The sequence below is a fragment of the Tupaia chinensis genome, unplaced genomic scaffold (assembly GCF_000334495.1).
Source record: "Tupaia chinensis unplaced genomic scaffold, TupChi_1.0 Scaffold135098_1, whole genome shotgun sequence".
In the NCBI taxonomy this organism is placed as follows: domain Eukaryota; kingdom Metazoa; phylum Chordata; class Mammalia; order Scandentia; family Tupaiidae; genus Tupaia; species Tupaia belangeri.
The window spans coordinates 1-1,337 of record NW_006195382.1 but is presented as its reverse complement, the minus strand read 5'-3'; the positions used below and the strand labels follow the sequence as shown (position 1 = coordinate 1,337).

At 62.1% G+C, this 1,337-nt stretch overlaps 1 protein-coding gene across 1 annotated transcript; it reads right to left on the bottom strand.

Moving 5' to 3' along the window:
* Window positions 1–703: 703 nt before the first annotated feature.
* Window positions 704–1,330, bottom strand: TRARG1 (trafficking regulator of GLUT4 (SLC2A4) 1). The gene has a single exon (XM_006160941.3). It carries the CDS (start codon window positions 1,172–1,174, stop codon window positions 704–706), a length of 471 nt encoding a protein of 156 aa, XP_006161003.1. The 5' UTR covers window positions 1,175–1,330.
* Between the last annotated feature and the right edge of the window lie 7 nt (window positions 1,331–1,337).

The following is a 1,337-nucleotide window of genomic DNA, read 5'->3' as shown; positions in this document are numbered from 1 at the left end:
TCCCAGCCTCAAGAGTCGCTTGTCAGCACATACCAACATTTTCTACAGGATCTTAAATAAGTAACTCTACCCAAGTGGTGTGGTTTGGGGCCGATCTAAGACAATTTACTTGAACCCTCTGGAAGTAATGGTGAGCCCACAATGCCCCTCCTCGGCCAGGGCTGTGCCCTCTGACTCTCGAATGTTTCACTGGCGGCCCAGGCCTCCCCTGCCCTGAAGACAGATGCCAACATTGGTGCAAACGCTGAGGGCCGGGGGCTCCATTGAGAATCTCTCCTGCCTGCAAGCTCCCCTCCCCTTGTGCCCTCGGAGAGCTGGCCCGGGAGCCCTCTGGGCCCAGCAGGGAAGCCAGTACTGGTTCTTGGAAACCAAAGCTAGCAAAGGCTGGTGGAGTGCCCAGGAGACCGGGGAGGTCTGGCTCCCTTCCTGGGAACTCAGGGTCGTGGGCCCCCCGCTGGCTGCAACCTCTGCTGGAACACAGCCCCCCTCAGGGATGACAGTGGGACAAGCCCCCCATTGTGGCTATCCTGCCAATGGGATTTCACTCCAGGGGGCTCCCTGAGCCCTTCTCCCTGGCAGGGGTGGGCGTAGCACAAGCTGAGATGCCCAGAAGCAGAGGCAGAGGTGGGGGCAGGGAGGGAGACAGAAACTCTGGCCCTGGCCCCCTCTCCAGGAGACGTAGGACCCCCAGGTCCCCAGCTGTCTAGCCTACACCCCGGGAGGCGTTTCCAATGCCTGCCGACCCCGGGGGGCCAGCCCCCGCCCCGGAACAAAGAGCAGCACTTACCATGATGGAAAAGATGAGTGGGATGAGGTTGAGGGGCCAGACCGGGCAGAAGCAAGAGGTGATGGCAAGGATGAGGTAGTCTTTGGGGACTTCCTGGTCCTGGGCGTAGGAGGTGGTGGCGATGGAGGATGCCCGCCTCGAGCTGGCCCGGGAGGGCGACCGAGTGGGTGGGGCCTCCAGGCGCCCCTCGGAGATCACCTTGAAAGGCAGGCTGTGGCCATTCTTCTCCAGATCCAGAGCCCCGGAGAGGGACTTAGACAGACTCAGGGTCTTGTCCTCCTTGTCCTCTACCTTCGTCAGGAGCTTTTCCATCTCCGGCAGGTCTAAAGGTGAGGTGGAGCCCGGCTCCTGCGCTGGAGGAAACTGAGGCTGCACGGGGTTGGCCATGTCGGCCTGGGCTGTGGGCTGCTCCAGCTCCAGGCTGGGACGGGGGTCCAGAGGAACTTCAGCGCCCCATTCTCCAGCCTCACTCTCTATGTCAGGGGCAGAAGTGTCACCCAGGTGACCGAGGGTCAGCAGGCTGGAGGGTCGCTGAGTTCAGAGGCTGGGG

What these genes read in the sequence shown, in the direction of transcription:
- TRARG1 (XM_006160941.3), bottom strand. Translation starts at nt 1,174, where the DNA reads ATGGCCAACCCCGTGCAGCCTCAGTTTCCTCCAGCGCAGGAGCCGGGC.